Genomic DNA, 21,574 nt, shown 5'->3' with positions numbered 1-21,574 from the left:
CTTGTACCACTAGATCATGGCGTAGAAAAAGGCCTCTGCTTTACAGCCAGCTTATAAACTGCCCAAGCAAGCATGTGGTGGTCCGTAATCTCAGCTCCTGCTCCAGCGTTTCTCAGCTAGATCCTAAGCATTGGTCTGACATTTCTGCCTGTTCCAGTACTTTATATACAGCTGCATCCTGGGACTGATCTCCTGCTCGGTGTTCCTGCGGGTGAACTATGAGCTGAAGATGCTAATCATGACGGCCGCCTTGGTGGGCTACAACACCATCCTGCTCCACACTCATGCCCACGTGCTGGACGGCTACAGCCAGGTCTTATTCCAGAGGTAAGCTGCGTCCTCCTCATGCTCTTTCCTTCTTTCCAGGGATGAAGAGAACGTGAGTGTATGTTCAGTAAATGCAAATTAACCATGTCATTTTCACTGATAATCGTTGCGAGAGAGATTGTCTGAAGTGACAGTTTAGAAAGATGATAGGTGTTACATTATGGATTACATAGAATATGTGTTATCAAATACACTTAGAAGATATGAAGTTGTTTAGAGAGAGGATTTGCGTTGTAAACTGTCTTATATGAATAAAGATAAACTCAGCACTATTGGTGTTTGGGGCTGGACCATTCTCTGTTTTTAGGATGTTTAGCAACATCCCTGGCCTTTACCCACTAGAGGCCTTTCTCCCAGTCATAACAACAAAGATGTCCTCAGACATTACCTAATTGGGTTGAAGAACTACTGAATCAAATATGCACAAAAATACTGGAAAAAGATGTGGTTATATTGACAAGTTGTGGTGCTGAATTTCTAATTATAGATTTCCTAAAATGCTTCTGGGGAGAGGGGTGAGAGTCAGTCCTGGTCATTCCTTGTTCTATGGAGAAATTGATGTCCAAGGAGGGCCTGATTGTGTTGACCCCCTGCCATGAGGGCTGGGTGCTGTAAGAATGGTCTTGTCACATTCACTCACTGGGGTTTGGGAAGGTTTCATGTTATCTAATTATTCCCAGAAGCTTATCATGAATATTTTATTCCCAGCTTGAAAAAAGAATTTATTTTAATCACTCTGGCATTCTCCAACTCACGTCTCAGTAGCAAAACCCCATTCTACACCAAGTATTCGGGTTATGTCTAGATCCGTTGGCTTCAAGTTATTTTCTGTGCGTGCTTTACAATCTCCTTCATCATATTTCCGTGTTGCTTTTCACTTAAAATAAGTGTCTCAAAGATTTGCTTAAATTTGTCCCTCCAGAAAGGGGCCTTGTGTTGAGGGCATGTGGCCACTCACTCCCCCAGTGGTGCCCAGTGTCCATAACGGCAATGTTCTCAATACCTAGGTGTTGAACACTACCCACCCAGTTGCTAACCTACAGGTTGGAAGTTCACATCCACCCAGAGGAAAAGAACACGCTACCGCTAGCTTACTGGTCCCGGGAAGATGAGAGGCACGAGGAACAGAACCACCCAGCCAGCCCACAGCCACCTGCTGTGTGCCACCAGGAGGCCATGGTTGTTACCTAGCGTCATTGTACTACTACTGGATGTTTGGTGGAGTCCCTGGATGGTGCAAACCCAGGTTAATGTAGTTGGCTGCTCACCAAAATGTTGGGGATTCAAGTCCACCCAGTAGCTCTTCAGAAGAAAGGTCTACAAATCTATTTCCTAAAAATCACCCACTAAAACCCCACAGAGAAGAGTTCTACTCTGACACACATGGAGTCACCGTGAGTCAAAGCCGACTTGGCAGCAACTGGTTTGTGCTTCTGAAAGGACACGTTTTAGAAGCATCACCGCAGCACATCCTCACCATCTGATTTAATTTGCCTTGTCCTCCACACCCTGGAACCCTAGTAATCTGTAATCAAGCTGAGGCTCGTGGAGTGGCAAACATGGATAATCGTATAAAGGAAATTTGATGATTTCTTATCCAAGATGACAACGAAGTCGAAAGTTAAGTCTCCAGTAATTCCCAAAACAGCCAACCAGACATACTGTAGCATTTCTCTGCTTTATGAAAAGAGCCTCGTGGCATCCCTAAATCGACATAGCCGCCCTGCCTTTTACGCGCAGCCAGCGACAGTAGTACATTTCCCTGTATTAGCTTTAAAGCTCTTGAATATGTTGCACACACTAACACATTCATAAGAAGGAATTAGATTAGGAAGTTTTTGATGGGAGGACACTTACTTCTGGGGAGTAGAATGGGGCACATTAAGAGATACAATCTCTGGTAAGAATCCCAGCAGCAGTCAAGTAGTTAATCAACTTGAAGAAAAGAACATTTTACTTCTAAGACACTTTTTGTTTTATTCACAGTACTTTTGGGCTTGCCCTCTTGGCTTGATCTCTGGAGTAACCTTATGAGCTTTATAATAACCTTACTTGCCTTTACATCCACCAGTAAACAGGGTCCTCTCAGGGGGTGAGCCTGATTCCTGGTTCCTCCTCTTGGTCTTGTGGTTTGGGACTTCCGGCACATTCCCTCCATGAGCGGGCACCACACTCCCAGAGGCACTCAGAGACCCGAGGAAGGAGGAGCACTTCTGACGTAGATGATACTTCCAAATTCACATTTTCTCCAATTCAGTTTAAAGCCAACCCAGTTGAGAGGCCCTTGAGAGTAGCCAGTTGGTGGAACACTCCAGAAAGGATATCGAAAATGGTTGCACAAGTTGAAGAATGGGATGGATGACACTGAGTTGTACATGAAGAAATTGTTGAGATGGCATATGTTTTGTTACGTGTATTTTGACCACAATAAAAAAGAAAAAAGAGTAGTTGCCATCAAGTCGACTCCAACACATGTCAGAGTAGAGCTGTGCTCCATAAAGTTTTCAACGGCTAAATTTTAAGTAGATCACCAGGCCTGTCTTCCGAGGTGCCTCTAAGGTGAACTCAAACATCCAACGTTTTGGTTAGTAGCAGAGCAAGTTAACAGTTGGCATTGCCCCAGGAGTTTAAAATGACGTCGTGATTTCTCCCATCTCGGTGCCTGTAGGATATCAAGCCATATGTCAGGAAAAACTGATCAATGTCAATGTTTTCTTTTTTCTTTCCGAGATTCAAGAGCCAAAGAGGTAGATTTCCCCTAGCAAACTATGAATAAAGGTTTGCTCACGCTTTCCCTGTTGTACTGATGGTGAGGCAACTCTTTCAGATATGAAAGTCAGATCTTTAAAACAAAAAACCTGCCAGTGGCTTGAGAGCGACCCTCGCTAATGCCCAGCACAGAGGAGCCCTGCATGGAGTGAACCGGTTCACAGGGTGCCTAAGCAGCACGCATTTCTGAGTGAGCTCACCTCTATCTGAAGTTACTTGGTGGTCCATCCATTTTCTGATTCCTGGTTGTCATATCCATGGCCTTGCTCACTCGTGGTTTCCCATCCTGGCGCCTGTGCTGGGCTGTACCCGGTCAGTGTCCTTGGTGCTGCCCTGCAGCATCTGGCCTGACCCCTCACCCCAGTGCACCTACTTGGAGCTCCAGCACTCACCAAGGTATGCCGAGGAGTGAGCAGCCCTCTGCCCCGTCCCCCATCCTGGAAGAAGTCAAGGTGGCCTCTGCCGCCAGCCAGCTCTGCTCCTGTGGGCTAGAGGCTGAGCACTTCAGCACTGGTTGTCCTCAATCAGGCCAGAGAGAAGGCAAATATTTTATTGTGTGTTTGTGTGTGTACATATATATTTGTCGTTGTTAGGTGCCATCAAGTCAGTTCCAACTCATAGCGACCCTATGCACAACAGAATGAAACACTGCCCAGTCCTGCGCCATCCTCACAGTCATTGCTATGTTTTAGCCCATTGTTGCTGCCACTGTGTCAATCCATCTTGTTGAGGGTCTTCCTCTTTTTCACTAACCCTCTACTTTACCAAGCGTGATGTCCTTCTCAAGAGACTGATCCCTCCTGATAATATGTCCAAAGTATGTGAGCAGAAGTCTCACCATCCTCGCTTCTAAGGGACATTCTGGCTGTATGTCTTCCAAAACAGATTTGTTCGTTCTTCTAGCAGTCCATGGTATATTCAGTATTCATCGCCAACACCATAATTCAAAGGTGTCAACACACATACAACAAAATATAGAGAGAGAATGAGGAATAGAAAGAGAGAGCGTGCCCTGGTGGCACAAACAGTTAAGTGCTCAGCTGCTAACCAAAAGGTTGGAGGTTAGAACCCATCCAAGGCCTCTGCAGGAGAAAGACCTGGCAATCTGCTCCCATACAGATTAGAACCTAGGAAACCCTATGGGGCAGTTCTACTCTGTCACATGGGGTAGCTATGAGGCAGAATCAACTTGACAGGAGTTTATCAATAGTTATATATACATATAGACCACAATAAAAAGAAGAAAAAAAGGTTGGTGAGAGCATCTCTGTTTATGAGGCAGTGAAGGGCCACCTTCTGCACACACGATTTGGACACTTTGTGGCTGAGAATGTGAGTTCACAATTACCCCTCGGGCAGGGCCCTTTCTGAACATGCTTTAAGTGTGGCATTTAAAATGGATAAATCAAGATGATAGAAGCCAACAGGGCATTTTTAGCAGAAAAACAGGATAGGTGTGCACTACTTCAGGTCCATGAATAATTTAGAAAATCACATCAAGGATACACTTACAGATTCAGGAAGTGGGAAGCAGGTTGTTTTGGGGAAACACAAAGGCTGCCTAGGGATGGATGTGCCATTAAAACCCATTAGACAGGAGGCGGCAGCATCCCAGGGCTCAGCATCACTTGCTGTTGGGGAATTCTGAGCAGCCACCTCCAGAGGAATGGAACCCAGAACTTTCTGGGGTTTAGAAGGTCCACAAGAAGATGTTTCCTAATTCCTAGGCATTTCAACAGTCCTCCAAATCGTCTCTGAGTACAAGATGTTTTGCAGAATCAGTCGATAACTGTTCCAGCTCCTAACTGTAACATGCTCTCCCAAAGCCCTGAGCCAAAGTAGCTGAGGACACCAAGTCCTCATTGGGGTGACAGTGATGTTGATGACAGTTGATATTGCCAGAAGCTGTTTCGTGAAATGGTATCTTCTCAAAGACACTTTGTCTTCCCGTGGCAAAGGCTTGCTACAGAGTGTGCAAGGCGTTGTCTAATTTTTCCTGAGGTTTCTTTTCTTGTGGAGCTGGAAAGTCTCAAGGGGTTGGTGTTGTCATCATGGGAACTCTGCCATTATGTTAATTCAATGAAAGACTAGAAAAGTGCCTTTAATTCTGCGTGGGATGGGCAGGGAAGCTAGCAGGGAGCCAGGTGGACTAACCAACCAGCTGTTTTGGAGGCCACACCTAATAAGATGAACAATTTGTGGGCAGCATATAAACAAGGATCATCAACAGCGGTCCTATCCAGTGCCCAGTGTCAACGGAGGCTCAAGGTCATTATCAGTTAACAAGGTCATATCAGAGTCAGGTGGATACCCATCCCTTCTGAGTGGTGTGTATAAGAGTGGGGAACAGGGCAGAGACACCCAACAGGAAGGTACCATGTGAAAACGCACTGCCCTCAAGTTGAGTCCAACTCATAAGAACTGTATAGGACAGAGTAGAACTGCCCGTTCTAAGGCTGTAAATCTTTACAGAAGCAGACTGCCACATCTTTCTTCCATGGAGTGGCTGGTGGTTTTGAACCACCGACCTTTTGGTTAGCAGCTGAGTGCTTAACCACTGTGCCACCAGGGCTCCTATACCACGTGAAGATGCATCTAAATCTGAAGGAGCACCAAGTGATGCCTGGGGCTACCAGAGGTTGGAAGACTTAAGGAAGGATCTTCTCCTGGAGCCGACAGTGAGAGCATGGCCTGCTGACACCCTGAATTCAGACTCCTAGCCTCCAGAACCGTGAGAGAATGAATTTCTGTTCTTTAAAGCCACCATCTTTGTGTCTTTGATTGTGGCTGCCCTCAGACACTAAGACACTTCCCAGCTTAACAGCAGTTCCTCATCAAGGGGCAGTGGAGGTGTGCAAACTAGCGTTACTCACTGAAAGACATTCTGCAGGAAGCTCCATCAACATGGAAAGTTTCTGCTTTCCATGTTTTTCCTGTGTCTCATAGGAATCCCAATTGCTAGAATCCTAGATGTTATGACATATTTTAGCAATTCCCGTGTTGGGATAGAGGCTTCTCCTGATTCACATAGCCACAGGGGCTGCTGAACCCAAGATCAGCAGGTCAGAGAGCAGGGCTTTTGCTCACAGGTTGTGAAGATCGACAGATCCCAAGATCAGCAGTCAAGATGGCGGCTAAGCTACTAGCTCAAGTCCCAGGAACTGGGGGTCAGACAAACATGAGCCAGTTGCGGGATCCAGAACGAGCAAAAGCCACGAGCCTTACCAGAATGTCCACTTATATTCAATGTAGTCCACATACCAAGGAAACTCCCTTTCAACTGATTGGCTACTCACAGCAGATCCCATCATGAGGGTGATCACATTATATCAAATCTCAACAGGGAAGTGATCACAACATCATATGACTGCCAAACTACATCATAGCTGCCAAACCACTGAGAATCATGGCCCAGCCAAGTTGACACACAACCTTAACCATCACAATGACCTAGCCCAAAGCCTTGAGGGGGACGTACACGCAGAAATGATCACACCCAGGAGAAAACGGGGGGCATAGCCATCTACCTCTGGGGAGGTCTGTGGATATTCCAAAGCACTGAAATTTCTTTAAAGCTTCCTCTCTCAAATAACAAAGCATTCCAAATTTATATTCTAGTATATCCAAGTAAATGACAAAATGATTAAAAATTACTTGCAAGTTTTCAAATCTCAGCTTCCATCCCCACCTATGTTCCATGCCTCATGCCATCTTTTGGAAAGCACAGAATACAACACGTTTCTCTGTGGCTCGTCTTACGTCCCAGCACCCCTGAGCCAGCTGGGAGCATGGGGTACGTGACCCTAACCGAGACAATAGAGTGAGTCTTTCTGGGGGTACTCAAGTTCTACCAAGCTTTCTTGTACAAAAAGCAACTGTTAGCAGTCTACTTCACTGTTGTTAGGTGCCTTCAGGTTGGCTCCAACTTATAGCTACCCTATGTACAACAGAAAGAAACACTGCCAGGTCCTGTACCATCCTCATAATTGTAGTTATGCTCGAGCGCATTGTTGCAGCCACTGTGTCAATCCATCCCATTGAGGGTCTTCCTCTATTTTGCTGACCCTCTACTTTACCAAGCATGACGTCCTTCTTTAGGGACTGATCCCTCCTGATAACATGTCCAAGGTATGTGAGACAAAGTCTTCTTTCTTTAAGTCTAATAATGAAGTAGATGAGACTTTGTCTACTTCATTATCCAACTTAAAAAAGAAAATGCTCTGTGGTTTGGGCTCAACCGCAGGAAGATCCTGGGTTTCTAGGCTTTTTTTGTTTTGTTTCATCTTTAAAACTGGGGAGAGGGGAGTGGGAGTAGACTTAATGCAGTTTGTGCCCACAGAATAGAAAGAATATGTACGTCTTACCATTATCTCTTCCACCTTGGATGGTGAAGCCGTACAAAGCCCAGAATATCATACTCACTGAAGTACCAGTTCCATTGAAAAGCCCTATTTTCCAGGGAGTGAAACCTGGGCTGCATTAATGCACCACCCTACAGTCTCCACAACGAAGGCGGCATCCCTCCTGACCTTCAGCTGCTGCAGGGCTCTAGTCTAAGCTTGAGCCTCTCTCCCTCAGTGGTGTCTGCCTGTGTACAGTGCAGGAATATCTTGCTGGGCATTTATGAATACGGCTCGGAAAAGCATGAGACCGTGAGCTGTCTGTCCCTGGATGGCACTGGGTCACCTCACTTGAAGTTTTTGTGTCTGGAAACCCATGTTGTCTCTAGGCTGATCTCATTTCACATCGTGTTGGTTGTTGTCAAGTTGAATCTGACTCATGGCGACCTGATGTACAACAGAACAAAACACTGACCAATCCAGCACCATCTTCCTGATTGTTTGCATGCTAGAGTCTGTTGTTGCGATCACTGTGTGTTTTGAGAGCCTTCCAATCTAGAGGGCTCGTCTTCCAACACCGTATCAGACAATGTTCTATTGTGATCCATAGGGTTTTCATTGGCTGATTTTCAGAAGTAGATTACCAGGCCTTTTTTCCGGTTTGCCTTAGTCTGGAAGCTCTGCTGACACCTGTCCACCTTGGTGGCCCTTCTAGTATTTGAAATACTGGTGGCGTAGTCTCCAGCATCCACAGCAACATGCACGCCACCCCAGTACAACTGACAGCCGGGTGGTGGATTTCATGTTTAACTGCAGAATTCCAGTGAATCTGTGTCCAGTGAGGGAGCAATGAGGAGAGGAGCCATTCCCAAGCAACCACGGTGACACGGCCATGCATTGATTTGCTTTTCATTCAACATGCTTGTATTGAAGAGCGTTTATATGCCAGGCCTGATTGCTGGGGTCTGGACTCTCAGAGGTGCATAAAATAAAGCCTCTGTCCTCAAGAAGAGGAGAAAAACACTTCATACGAAGATTGTGTTCTCCCAGAAAGGTGGAGGGAGAACTGTCAGGGGAGCTTGGCTCAGTTCCTGCAGTGAATCTGGGAAGTAAGTGAGCATGTTGGCCAGAGACCACAGCGGGAGGCCTGGCATTGACTGTGACACCGGAAAGACCCCGAGAGACAGTGGAATAGGTCAGAGTACACACAGGGCTCTACACAGGGCACTCACACTCACGTGAGGGTGACTCAGTCTTGGTGGAGGAATCATACCATGGTGCAACACTAACAGAGGCTAGAAGGGTGGTGCTTCCAGAATGACTGTGAGATCCTGTTAGAGCTTTCCGCATGCTGAGAGCCCTGAGGCAGTGGAAATGCCTGGATTGTCCATCAGGAAGCAGGGTTGCTTTTGGGGCGCTGACTGACTGATCCCTGGCTGAGCTGTCCTCCTCACGCTTCCTTACCAGCAAGAACAGAGCCAGGGTGAAGGCTTAGGCTCGGGACAGGAGAGGAGAGTCCTGAAGAGGAGACCTGCAGAGTCCCTGCGTACCTGCATGCCACTTCGGTAACACAGCAGGAGCGAGCATCACATCCTGAAGTACGTGTGCATCTCAGCAGCCCCTTGCTCCTTCTCAAGCTGACTAAGATGAAGGTTTACTGGCAAGGCGCACTGCTGTCCTTATTTTACCTTACTCATTCCAGCCCCATCGTCCAGTTCTTTGGGGGAGTGTCTGGATTTGTTGTGTTATACTCTGGGCATTGCTGTTTCTGACAGTGTGACTGGGGAGTCCACCTGCGGTTGGCAAGGTTCAGCGAGCAGATGAATCCTCATGGCATCACCAAGTTGACCAGAACTTTATCCGATTAGTGTTTGCATCGTTTGACACTGAAGATTCCTGAGAATTGAGGGATCTCTTGTTGGCAAAACCAGGCATTTCCCAACTTCCTGGTCCAACAGAGAAGTAGCCAGGAGAGATACAGGACATGTGAGCTGCAGAGCGTGAGGGTGTCGTGTGGGAGGGCTGACGAAGGTGGGCCACAGTGACCATTGCTTTGTTGGTGTCTTCTTGGTGCCTTACAGGCCCTTCAGGGAATCAGGGTCCCAGGAGACAGACTCATTTCTACCCCAGTCAGTGACCCCAGAAGGTCTGATTTTACCTCAGTTAGGTGGTTCACTGGTAGACTTCCCACGTTGCATGCGGGAGACCCAGGTTTGATTCCCAGCCAAGGCACCTCATGCACAGCCACTGCTTGCTGTCACTGGAGGCCTGTGTGCTGCTCTGATGCTGAACAGGTTTCACTGGAGCCTGCAGACTAAGATGGACTTGGAATAGAGGCCTGGCAATCTACTTCCAAAAATCAGCCAGTGAAAACCCTGTGGATCACCATGATCCAATCCACAACCGATCAAGAGAATAGCAAAGGACTTGGCAGCATTTCTTTCCATTGTGCATGGATCGCCACAAGTCGGGGCCAACTCAACGGCAGCTAACAACAACAACAAGCTTACTGTTACCAACACAACAGAAACTACAGCTCTTTTGGTACTTTTCTCCCTAAAACATAGATGCTCATTTCATCTATTAAAAAAAATAAATAAAGTTTTTAAAAGTAGGACTATGTTCGAGTCCACACACCTGGGCATCACTCCTGAGAGTAATGAGAATGTCGTCTTTGCCTCACCTGAACTGCTTGCCTTCGGGTTAGAGACGAGTTCACCAAGGAATTCCTCCGTAGTTCTCACCCAATTTGTTTAGTGATTTTGTTCTTCTCGGATCTTGAAACTTTAGGACCAGAATGTTGTTACATTAGCAGCCTGGGGCAGGAGAAGCTGCGGTAAATTAGTATATGGCCACAGGCACAGCTGAATGACTCAGTCCCCCTGAGCCTAATTTTTAGACATAAGAGGAAGCATCACTGGTCATATTTGGTAACCGCTGTGGTAGAGATGGAAACACTCTCACTTTCTCTGTACACTTAGCTGTGTTTTCTCACACCACAGTGATGCACAGACCCCAACACGTGGGCATCCAAAGTGGAATCCATTCTGAAAGCTGAAAGGGGAGAAAGGGCCTCATTCCCAGCTAGCTGTCATTTTCATATAAATTGCCAGCACATCCACAAAATTGGCCAGAATCTGCCCAGAAAATGTCCTGAGACTTTATTCCATCTATTCTGAGTACTGTCTCCACGCTACCCACTCCCCCTCCTCCCATCCCTCCCGTGTGCACAGGAAGAACAGAGAGGCCAGGAGTGGATCTGTGAATGGAGAAATGAACCGTTCAGATCACAGGAGCCCCAACTGCTCGTGTCCATGGGCATTCTAGGTCGGGAGAAGGGCTCCAGTGGGGGCTGGCAGTTCTTTGCTAAATGAATAAAAGACATTTTTGAGGAGTCTAAGTGAAATCCAGACAGCAAGATGGAGTCTGTTGTCAATTGAATTTTGTCTCCCAAAAAGTCATGTCGAAGCCTTGTCCCGGAGCCTGTGAATATGTCTTCGGTTGGAAATAAGGGTTTTCTTAAGCACTCAGGTGCTAACAGAAAGATTGGAGGTTTGAGTCCACCCAGAGGATCCTCAAAAGAAAGGCCTGATGACCTACTTCTGAAAAACCAGTTCTACTCTGACACACAAGGGATTGGTTTTTGTCATGTTAATGTGGTCATACCAGAGTAGGGTAAGTCCTAAACCTAATTCCTTCTGAGTTGTAAGAAGAGTGGACTAGACACAGAGACACACACAGGGGGAAGACAGACACGATGTGAGGATCACCTACAAGCAAAGGAACGCCAAGGATTGCCAGCAGACACCAGAAACTGGGAGAGAGTCAGATGGAAAAAATAAATACGGTGAGACCCCGATTTGGACTTTTAGCCTCCAGAACTGTGAGAGAATACATGTCTGTTATTTAAAGCTGCTCACTTTTGGTGTTCTTTTGTTACAGCCACCCTAGTGTTACCAATAGCCAATCTGACAAAAAAGGCCCTTGTCTTTTCCTGAGTAAGAATATGCATGAAAGACAAATTTTATCCTCAGCAAGCTTTATTTTGCTTGAGTAAAGCAAAAGGAGTTAGCGGGGGACTAAGCCTCTCCAAAAGACCAACTCGAAAAGGGAAGCAAGGTGGAGACAATAGAGTAATAAATATTTAGTGGGTTTTTTTCAAGGGGTGGGTACTTCTCAGAATGGCTATGCACACTAATCAGGTTGTGCACACATCTGTAATCCAAGATGGAACCCACTGATATTCAAGACTGAGTCCTCTCAACAGCCCTTGGCATCACTTATTATGGGATATAGTGTAAGCGCACTGATCTTTGGCACTACATCACCACCTTTGGAGGGCTAAGAAAGGTTAAACTGTGGTCACACTTTGTTCTTCTGCACCTGTGGGAGCCTGTAAAGGGGGAAGGGACTAGAAAAACACTAAGAAGGAGATAGTAACGCATGGGTTGTTTTAACCTTATCTCGTGTTGACAGTGCGTGGTTCCTATTTACCGAACTTCTAGATGGCAATCTTTTAACAGCTCTTTTGTTCTGCCAGCCCAGTTATCCCTATCTGTCTCACTAGGAAAATAAGACAGAGCCCTTCCTAGTAGACAGAGAATTTCAGAAGAAACAACGGCATCCTTGTATTGATGTCCAAGTTCTCCTGCAGGCTGGGAGGGCCCATTCTGCCTGTACTTTCAAACCCACTCTCTAGCCCACAACTAGAGCCTTCCCTCCTGTTCCCTTCTCCAGATCTCCAACTCCACCCATCACTGTCTCTCAGTAAGAAGCAAGACCTGGGTGACAGGCAGAGCAGGGCGGTCCACAGCTCAGGAGTGGAGTCCGAGTGCATTAATATCTTGGTGGTACAGACAGTTAAAGCACTTGGCTGACAAACAAAAGGTTGAAGGTTCACGTCAACCCAGAAGAAAGGCCCTGGCGATCTACTTCCAAAAACTCAGCCATTGAAAACCCTGTGGAACACAATTGTAGTCAGACACACGTGGGGTCACTGTGAGTTGCAGTTGACTCAATGGCAACCGTTTATTTTGTTTGTTTGTTTTTTTATTATTGTCACTATTAATTTAAGGAGATTTCCAAAAGGATTTTTACCACCAGGCTGTTTGCATGCATTTTCTGTGTGACCGGCTGGGAGCCTAGCCAGGCCCTGAATTATTTAAGAGGCTCCTACTTCTCACTCCATGTCCTATAGTGAGAGGCTCTGAGCCAGCTCTAGGCCTTGGTGGCCTCAATCCCTTGCCCCAGAATGCAAGCAGGACCTGGATTCTGATTTGTTTCACTGATAAAGCTACAGGAAAATCCTGACTGAGAGTTTGCACATTGTTTTTGGTTGGGGGCATACAGGGGTGGGGGGCGCGGGCCTCATAGCTGTTTCTCTCGCCCTTGGAATCGTAAAGCTGTTAGATGTTCATGAAGTGACCTGGAAGTTAAAAACCCAGCCTGCACCGGCTTCATGAGACATTGGCAGTGTTGTACTACTTTTGCTGATTAGCCAGCCTGGGGGAAATGAGGCTAAAATTCATGGAAGCTAGCGTTGTTTTTAAACATCCCCCCGCCACACACACACACACACTTCAGCCATGTGCTGAACTCAGCTGCATTGGGCTAAAAGATGCAACTTCATTCTTAAAGTCAGTACTTGTGGCACAGGGAAGGAGCCCTGTGGTGCAGTGGTTAAAGCGCTCAGCTGCCAACCAAAAGGTTGGTGGTTCGAATCCACCAGCCATTCCTCAGGAGAAAGATGTGGCAGTCTACTTCTTAGAGATTCTAGCCTTGGAAGCTCTATGAGGCAGTTCTGCTCTGTCCTATAGGGTCAGTATGAGTCACAATCGACTCCGTGGCAACAGGTTTGGTTTTGTGTTTTTGTGAACCAGGAGAGCAGGACTTCTCAGCATGCTTCATTTCGTTCTCAGAGAGAAAATGGTACCCTCTGTGATGATGACTGGGGGCTCTCCCTACCACGTTGGGTGGGTAGGGAGGAGTGAACCCCATATGCAAACAGAGTCTTGCTGGAGCATCTGCTGTGGCCCCTGGTCCTCAAGACACTGGTTCTGACGGTTCTGTCTCCTCGTTTCTGAAGGTTTCTGAGGGAATCCGCACTTCCTTGGCACTTGCAGCTTTCCTGGTGTCAGTGACCGTCACCAGTCAGCATCTCTGTGTCCAGTTCTCTAAGCCCACCCCTCCTTTATCGCTCTGCCTTCACTAATAAAAACTATGGCTGCTTATGGGGTGCTACCTGTGTGTCAGGGCCATGCCAGGCACTTTGTATTTGATGTGTTGAGACAGGCAGGGTACCCCACTTCCCTGCTGGTGTTTACCCAAGGTCCCACAGCTTATCAGAGCCGGTAGAGCCATGGCTCCCTCCAGGGGACCTTACTTCTAAGCCCCTGTGAACGACACACTGATGCATGGAATCCTCTGTGGACCCCTTTGTGGAGAAACCAGGAAATGGCAGAGCAAGGCAGCTCACAAACGGAGTGACTACCTGGTATTTGCACCTGGTTACATATGCAGTGTGCTGCTTACACCACCACCTGTCAGTGTGTGGTACTGTGGTGGCTTGTGTGTCACTGTGATGCTGGAAGCAGTGCCACCAGCAGGGCCACCCATGGTGGAGAGGTTTCAGCAGAGCTTCCAGACTAAGACAGACTGGGAAGAAGGACCTGGTGGTCTCCTTCCAAAAATCAGCCAGTGAAAACCCTGTGGATCACTGAATATTGTCCAAGGCTTCTACTTGCTTGCTTTGGACATGTCATCAGGAGGGACTGATTGCTGGAGAAGGGCATCATGTCTGGTGAAGTATTTTAGGGCCAAAGAAGGTGAGGGAAACCCTCCATGAGATAGGTGCACACAGTGGCCTCAACAGTGGACTCTAACATACCAACGATCATGAAGACGGAGCAGGACTAGGCAACGTTTCATTCTGTTTTATATAAGGTTGCCATGACTCGGAGCCAACTCGACAGCAACTAACAACAGCATGCTGCTTATGTTATATGGTGTCCATATATAATAGGCTTTTATTTTTCGGGTCTTCGGTGGGAAATTGTCACTTCTTAGCTCATGTAGGAGTCTCCTGGGAGAGAGATTTCTCCTTGCACGCCAACTCAGGGGTTCGGAATATCTGTATGGGGTGTTGCAGGAATGATGGAAGGGCCCACCCCAGAGCAGCAGGGACCTGGGTGGGGGTAAATTAGCAGATGGGATGCCAGGACGGCAGATGGACAAGGGGTTTCCATCTCCCTTGTGCCTTGTGATGTGAAATAATGGGTGCCTGCTGAAAAGTCATATGGAACTGTATAATTCATGGGTGAGAGCTTATAGCTAATGGAAATTAACTTCCCTACTTCATGCCCATAGCTCATGTGAGTATGAATTTCAGGCCTACCGTCTCTTTCTTAGAGCAGTAACTAAAAATATTAGGAAGTCACATATCAAATTATCCATATAGATCCCAGAGGTATAAAGAAAATGTCACTAACATCCTGCTACGCCTTCCTTTTACATTTGTTAGAGTTTGGTGTGAAGTGAGATGCTTATATTAATTTGGAAAAATGTTTTCTATTACTGTTCTCTTGAAATAGGGATTGTTTGGTTTGGTTTCAATGCAATCAGGGTTTGAAGATAAAATTGAAATTCCCGTGTATGTGTTTGGCTGGTGTAGGGGTAGAGATGCCTTAGAGATTCTGGTTTGCTGATACACGAATTCTAAGTTCTGTGTGCTTTTTGTTTTGTCGTGTTTTTGTTTGTTCTTTTAATAGACCAGGCATTTGGAAAGACTTAAAGACCATGGGCTCCGTGTCTCTCTTTATATTCTTCATCACACTGCTTGTCCTGGGTCGGCAGGTAAGAAGTCTGTTACTTTTTATACCTCCTCTGAGTGCTTTGTTGATGTGCGTTGTAGTTACTTCAATGCAAACCGATGTTGAAGAATGATCTCGTCCCTTAGGATAAAAGCAGGTAGCCTATATTGCATAAAGCATCACGAGCTATGGGTGCTTAGAAATAGACAAAAGGAAAAAGTCACTGCTTTTCTCCCCACAAGGCAAACTTTGTGAATGTCAGAGATGTGAATCCATTCATTTCCTGTTAAATCTGAAAATAAATGCTGTCGGTATTGTGAGCCGACAGGTGTTCCCCAGTAGCTGGCACTATTTGGGAAAATCTTCCCTTGACAGGTGGGTTTCTGCCTGCATTTCAGATGCTTCGCTCACTTGTCTCCCTTTGAAGTGTGTACCAATACCTCTGCTGTTGTTTTCAGTCCCTCTGAGAAGGATGGCCCTCTGTTCTGAAATGTGATTTTGTGCTGAGGACATAGCAGCCTTCCTCGGGTGCTCCCCCAGCTGGCTGCCCCATGGACTTGGGAGGCAGGACTGCCCAGGGCACTTACTCTCCCTCTGCCCCCACAGGCAGACGAGACTCGCCCTGGCCAGGCAGCTCGGCCTCAACAAAGCCTGCTTTAAGTTCTTTAATGAGTGTTGTAACACGAACAAAAGAGAGACATATTTGGAAACAATAAATTAAGAGATGATACGGAGTGAATTATACACACACTACTAAACAGGTGCATTAACTATGTGGCAGGCACAATGGTTATGCACTCAGCTGCTAACTAAAAGGTCAGCGGTTCAAACCCACCCAGCGATTCTGCAGGAGAAAAGACCTGGCAATCTGCTTCTGTAAAGATTTCAGCCTAGGAAACCCTATGGAGCCATTCTACTCTGTCCTATAGGGTTGCTATGAGTTGGGATCGATTTGACAGCACACAACAACAGCATATATATCTGAGGGGCAAACTATGGACTCCTGAGTTGAGTTGTGGCTTCCAGCCTCACCCCACTAGAGAGCTGTTAATATTCACACAGTCAGTGCAGTCTTCATCCAGGCTGTCTGTCCAGCTCTGTCCTCACTGTCTTTCCAAGTCTCTCCTGGGCTGTGCTGTGCAGCCCTGCTGTTCCCAGTCTCTTCCCTCCCCAGCCTCCCTGCCTCCATCTCTGGAATTTTCTCAGTTCTGGGTCTTTCAGCTTGCAGCCTTGACCACCTGCAGGTTTCCTTGACCCCACAGCACCATAGTGCTGCATCTCTGGTGCCCATTGTTTCCTCCTGATACCTGCCTTTCTCTCCACTACTGGTGAGCTTTCTGCTCCCACTCATAGGAAAGAGCGGTGTTCCACTGAGGAACACCTCTCATTTGATGTGAAATAAGGGACTTCCTTGCAGAAGACCCCCCAGACAGTTGGCTCAGGATCCCACACAGCTATCCTTCAGTGGGCCGCACATTACTCGTTCCCTGCGGGGACTGCGTTGTTCTGCAGTGGCACCTGCTCAAGTCCACGCTCAGATCCCCTCCTCACCATACCTTCAGGAACCTCCGCTTGAGCTGCGTCCTCCCTTCCTCAGCCACTGAGATCATCAATGGAGCCCCGGTGGTACAGTGGTGAGAGCTGTGCTGACCAAAACATCAGCAGTTCGAATCCACCAGCCACTCCTTGGAAACCCTATGGGGCAGTTCTACTTGTCCCAAAGGGTCACTGTGATCCAGAATCACCTCGTTGGGAATGGGTATTTTCCACGTTAGAGGCCTTGTCTAGTGACTGCATAGCACCATTCCTGTTAGGACAGAGTGTGAAAAAGTTTGCGCTCATGTAAAACTTTCAGTATAAGCAAACTTTTAAAATTTCTGTTTTGCAGTCTTTTGAAAATATCTGGCTACATGAGGTAGAAATAAATGCCACACCAGGGGAAGAGGAATATATTTTGAGTGTCTCATGTATAAATTGATAATTGATCATTGTTCTTTCAGATCTCAGAACGTGGATCTTTTTTAAATTCCCATTTGTGGGTGAGAGTCTGCTTGTGTGTGGGTGTGTGTTTTTTGCACTGTCATTGATTGAGTTCATCAAACCAGCAAAACAAAAACCTTTTTTTAACTCACCTCTGCTGCATTTGTTTTAAGTCATTATCTGTGCTGAGAAGAACCCTCTGTGTTAGGCCCTGGGGAGAGCCACTCAGGGATATATCATTACATTATTTATGTCATGTTGTAGCCGTGTGCCGTAGAATCGATCCCAACTCATGTCGACCGTGTATGACAGACTAGAACACGGGCTTTGCTAGGTTGTAATCTTAATGGGAGTAGATGGCCAGATCTTTCCCCACAAAGCCGCTGGATGGCTTTGAACCACCAACCTTTCAGCTAGCAGCCAAATGCTCAACCATTGCACCACCAGGGCTCCTTATTTATGTCATAGGAGGCACAAAACAATGCCAAGACCAAAAAGACCCTTTGTCAGAAAGCGGGCCTCTCCACGTCTGCAATGTTAATAATAAAAAACCAAAAACCAAACCCACTGCCATCGAGTCAATTCCAAATCATAGCAACCCTATAGGACAGAGTGGAACTGCCCCATAGAGTTTCCAAGGAGCACCTGGTGGATTTGAACTGTTGACCGTTTGGTTAGCAGCCGTAGCACTTAACCACTGCGCCACTAGGGTTTCCACGTTAATAATAACTGGTTAGAAAAGATAAAAATTTTAATACCTTATAAAGCATGAACAAGTCTGATTTTACTAGCAGGCACTGTCTTAATTAAATGATATAAAAAAGGATTTGGTCTAAATTTAATGGCATTCTCTCAGGACTCTGCAGTCCCAAATGAAAAAAAAGTGCACGTTTTTAAAATGAATATTTAATTACAAAACTTGTGGAGGGAAAACTGATTTGTAAATATTAAAGGCAGAACCCCACAGACGAACACTACTAGTTTTAAGGTGTAAATCATTAAACCCTGCACTGTCTCTGCCAACCCAGTTCTGATTTTTCCTGCATTCATTATTTATACGTGACTGTGCCTTCTGTCAGAAACGTAACTACATAGGAACCTTTCATGCCATCGTTACTTCCAAGCCTCTGATAGAGCTGTTTTCTCCATTCCTGAGGCTGGTTCTTTACTTGTTTTCCTGTCTTTGTGTTTTTGCCAGTCACTGCGAGAGGCTGACGGAAAGACATTTTGGGGGGACAGGGGGTTTAGCGGTGGGGTGGTGATACTGTTTGGGATTCTTTTTTGGTTTTGTTTGGTTCTTTTTTTATTTTTTTTCTCTTTAAAACCTCCGTCTCTGGCAGGACAAGATGCCTACTGTGTCTTTACCTCTGTGTCCTCTTGTAACAGAATGAATATTACTGTAGGTTAGATTTCCTGTGGAAGAACAAGTTCAAAAAAGAGCGGGAGGAGATCGAGACCATGGAGAACCTGAACCGCGTGCTGCTGGAGAATGTGCTTCCCGCCCACGTGGCTGAGCACTTCCTGGCACGGAGCCTGAAGAACGAGGTCAGGTCGGGGGCTGGGGCTGGGGTGGCAGGGACAGGTGGCAGGGCCCCCGCAGTGACTGAGACACGGTGCCCTGCAAATGCCCGGGCTTGGGGACACACCCAGCGTGGCCAGCATCCGGTAGATCTCAGGAGGGCCTCTGGAAGCCTCTGGGGGCCATGAGCTAGAGTCATCTCTAAAGGATTAGCCTGCATTTGGTTCATTATTAAATGGTTGTCCAAGAAGTCCTCACACCTAAGATTTCTTCCTCACTCGAGGGAGGTTCTGAATGTACAGTATGAGGTGCTGTGGTCCCAGGCATGCTGTCAAAGTGGCCACTTCCCACCTCCCTGGTGTGCGAGGCCCAAATCAAGAGACAAGGCCATAAGTCTACACATTCCACACATCGGTCGCTTCCCTGCTCTCGACTTCCCTGAAAGCCCCTTGCCAAACAAAAACCAAGCAAGTTGCCGTGAAGTAGACGCCAACTCATGGCAAGCCCGTGTGTGTCAGAGTAGAATTGCGCTGTGACCTTTTGGAAGTAGCTCTCCAGGCCTTTCTTCTGAGGTGCCTTTTGGTTACTAGTTGAGTGTGTCAACTGTTTGTACCACCCAGCAACTCAGGAAAGCCCCTAGGATCTCAGAATTTCAAATGAGATAGAAAGGACTTGGGAGTTACCCATCCAAGAGCAGATCAGAGCCACTAATGGAAATGGGAATCTCATGGAAAGTTCAAAGAAATGAATATTTAACTAGAGTGGAAAAGACTAAGGTGCCATTTAGATGTTGAGTTGGCTGATGAAGTGAAATGTCATGAAATCTGTTTAATATTGTTGACTTGGAAGAGTAACCACATGTGTCCACTGTGGGACTTTATCAACTTAAGAAGCACACAGTTAAGCACCTACTGCATGTAAAGTTGTGCTACATACTGTAGAACTTCGGATATGGATAAGACACAGTCTCTGAGTTTAGGAAATTTTAAATGGGAGTCGGGGGAAGTTGGGAAGAAGCAGAGGGGGCCTCTTGATAAAGAAACTTGTTAACAGATAAGCTCCACTCTATTGATACTACAGTACAAAGCAACTTCACGTGAGAAGGCTTTGAAAAGCGATTCTGTGGCGTATTTGAAGCTGACTTAGGGAAACATCAGGCGGGAGGTGAAGTGTTGGACGTGATGATTCTTGTCTGCGTGGAGGCAACAGTGTGTGACCCCCAGTCCCAGGGCACACGTGACAGAATACATTCTGTCTCTTTTCTGTTCCTTTGCCTTGTTTGTTTCTTTATTCACCTGTTCATCTCTTGAGATTTTTAAACATACACAGCAAAACATATACTAAGATGACAATTTCAACACGTACAATTCAGTGACACTGATTACATTCTTCAAGTTGTGCAACCATTCTCACCCGCCTTTTCTGAGTTGTTCCTCCCCCATTAACATAAATTCATTGCCCGCTAAGTTTTGTATCTAATCTTTCGAGCAATTTGGAAACCCTGGTGGTGTAGTGGTTAAGAGCTATGGCTGCTAACCAAAAGGTAGGCAGTTCGAATCCACCAGGTGTTCCTTGGAAACCCTGTGGGGCAGTTCTACTCTGTCCAGTCTGTCACTGTGAGTTGGAATCGACTCGATGGCAGTGGGTTTGGTTTTTTTTTGGTTTGGTTGTCCATTTAAACATATAGATAGCTCTTTAAAAGAGCACGATGCTCAAGGTAGACATTCTTTACTAATTAAGCTAAACTATTCTTTTTTTTTTTATAAAGAAGACTTGAGGGGATATTTTTGGCTTAAAGTTTAAAGATTGTCTCAGGGCAATAGTTTCAGGGACTCATCTAGCCTAAGTGGCTCCAGAAAGTCTGGATTCGACGAGAATTCAAATTCTGTACCACTTTTCCCCCTTTTGATCAGGGTTCTTCTATAGAATCTTTGACCAAATCATCAGTTTTTTATTAGAAATACAGGAGTATCTTTACATCTGCATGTCTAACTGTCTTAGTCACGGTCCCCTAGAGAAACAGAACCAGTAAAATTATATATGTATATATGTATACACACACACGCACACACTCACTCACTCACAGAAGTTTACTTCAAGGAATTGGCTCACACAATTGTGGAGGCTGGCAAGCCCAGAATCCGTAGGTCAGACTACAGGCTGGAGACTCCTGTAGGCTTGCATCCCAAAATCCTTAGGTCAGATGAGGGGAAGAATGAAGAACAGAGGAATTCTGACGAAATGTCTGTTTATGGTCTGGACGTAGAATACATTCTCATAAAAACTCCCCTTTTGCTGTTAAGTCCTTCAGCTGATTGGATAAGGCCCACCCACATTATGGAGGGTGATCTGCTTTACTTTAGGCCAGCCGACCTCATCACATATGACTACTTCATCACAGGGTCTAACTAGCGTTTGACCACACCACTGGGCACCATGGCCTAGACATCATACTAACTTTGCATCCAGTGTTTAAGTTCCACATGTGCACAGTTTGACCTCTGCCCTGTGGCCGTACTGATGCTGGGGCCTGGGTGCAGACTGAAGGGGACAGAGGTGGCCCTGCCCTCAGGACTCCCAGTCTTGGGGAGGGGACAGGGTCTTGTTCCCCAAAAGGGCCCTAGGAGCATACACACAGAAGTCCAGAAAGGCCTTTGTGAGGAGATGACTTCTGAACCTGAAAAGAAAGTGCTAGAAACTAACTGGGAGATGGGTGACAAGGAGGAGGAGGGGCAGAGAGAACATCCAGGCTCCAAGCAGCTCTTTTTGTCCAGGCACTAGGAGAGCGCCTTGTTCAAGACCTGCGAAGAGCCCAGTGGGGCAGGCAGGAA

The 21,574-nt window shown here is 46.5% G+C and overlaps 1 protein-coding gene across 1 annotated transcript in view; it reads left to right on the top strand.

Annotated features, from left to right (window-relative positions):
• The window catches only part of ADCY2 (adenylate cyclase 2), a 515,387-nt gene that overhangs the window by 451,170 nt on the left and 42,643 nt on the right, over window positions 1-21,574 (top strand). The window contains exons 18-20 of the mRNA XM_010588063.2: window positions 158-327; window positions 15,203-15,287; window positions 18,611-18,769. Of these exons, the coding sequence (XP_010586365.2) occupies window positions 158-327; window positions 15,203-15,287; window positions 18,611-18,769 (414 nt within the window). The remainder of the gene's footprint in view (window positions 1-157; window positions 328-15,202; window positions 15,288-18,610; window positions 18,770-21,574) is intronic.

Source organism: Loxodonta africana, chromosome 2 (assembly GCF_030014295.1).
Source record: "Loxodonta africana isolate mLoxAfr1 chromosome 2, mLoxAfr1.hap2, whole genome shotgun sequence".
Classification (NCBI taxonomy): domain Eukaryota; kingdom Metazoa; phylum Chordata; class Mammalia; order Proboscidea; family Elephantidae; genus Loxodonta; species Loxodonta africana.
This window is presented reverse-complemented; position numbering and strand designations above follow the sequence as displayed.